Genomic DNA, 1009 nt, shown 5'->3' with positions numbered 1-1009 from the left:
TAGAAGTCTCTTTCTTCAGATTGGGTACCAAATCAGATCTTAAAATCGATTTTGTTGCTCCGGTGTCGACTGTAATTACGCATTCTCGTTGATCAACTTTTCCGTTCAGCCATAAGTCGTTTCGATTTCGATGTAGTCTGGAAACGTTAATTACGGTACTGGGGGCGTCAATTCTACTAGCCAACCTCTGCCCCACAAAGTTGGCTTTTATTAGTTTTCCGCCCCTTCGTTAGAAGGGGCCGATCGTGATACGGGATCATCTTCTCTTCTTTTGCGCCATCTTGTCGCGCAATTTCGGCAGTAGTTATCTTTTAGGCGGTGTTTACAATCACGACGTAGATGGCCTTTTCCGCCACAAATCCAGCATTGGGGTACACCATGCTGTTGGGGTTCGCGTTTCACAATCACCTTCTGGCAAGAGCATTCTTCATGTACTTGGCGTAGACGTACGTCACTTTTTGATGCTTGCTTTGCCGATTCAAAAGTGAGACTGTGCGCAACGGCATCCTTGAGTTTTCGTTTATCTGACAAGAGAAGGGATTGCTTGAGTTCGGAATCACGAAGGGCTTTGATAAACGTATCCAGGGCAGTTTCGTCTCTGTGCTCGGGGTCTGATGTTGGATACGACAGCAATGTCAACCGTTCGATATCTTGTGCCAGCTGCTGAATGGATTCACCAGATCGTTGCGTTCTGTTTCTAAGTTGAGACCGATAAATCTGCTTCATGTGTTCTTCACCATAACGTAAATCCAACGCGCTAACCAGAACTTCATAGTTGAAGTGGTTCTCCGCCGGAATCGTCTGAAGAACCTCTGCTGCTGAACCTCGCAGGGCCAGTATCAGTGCTGTTGCTCGTTCTTTTCCGTTCCAACAGTTACTAGTTGCCGCTGCTTCGAACTGGGTTTTATAAACGTTCCAGGACATCTCTCCGTCAAATGCTGGTACCTTCAAAGTTCTTCCAGATGCGTGATCTAACGGCATGGCCATTTTTTTGGATTGCTCCAATTCT

General features: G+C 46.4%; 1 protein-coding gene across 1 annotated transcript; it reads right to left on the bottom strand.

Moving 5' to 3' along the window:
* Positions 1-210: 210 nt before the first annotated feature.
* HELRODRAFT_184490 (hypothetical protein) lies at positions 211-987 on the bottom strand (the record flags this gene model as incomplete). Its single annotated transcript, XM_009029628.1, has 1 exon — positions 211-987. The coding sequence occupies one exon, from the start codon at positions 985-987 to the stop codon at positions 211-213; it is 777 nt and encodes a 258-aa protein (XP_009027876.1).
* Positions 988-1009: the final 22 nt, after the last annotated feature.

Source organism: Helobdella robusta, assembly GCF_000326865.2.
Source record: "Helobdella robusta unplaced genomic scaffold HELROscaffold_607, whole genome shotgun sequence".
In the NCBI taxonomy this organism is placed as follows: domain Eukaryota; kingdom Metazoa; phylum Annelida; class Clitellata; order Rhynchobdellida; family Glossiphoniidae; genus Helobdella; species Helobdella robusta.
The sequence above is the reverse complement of the archived record's forward strand: the minus strand, read 5'-3'. Positions and strand labels throughout refer to the sequence as shown.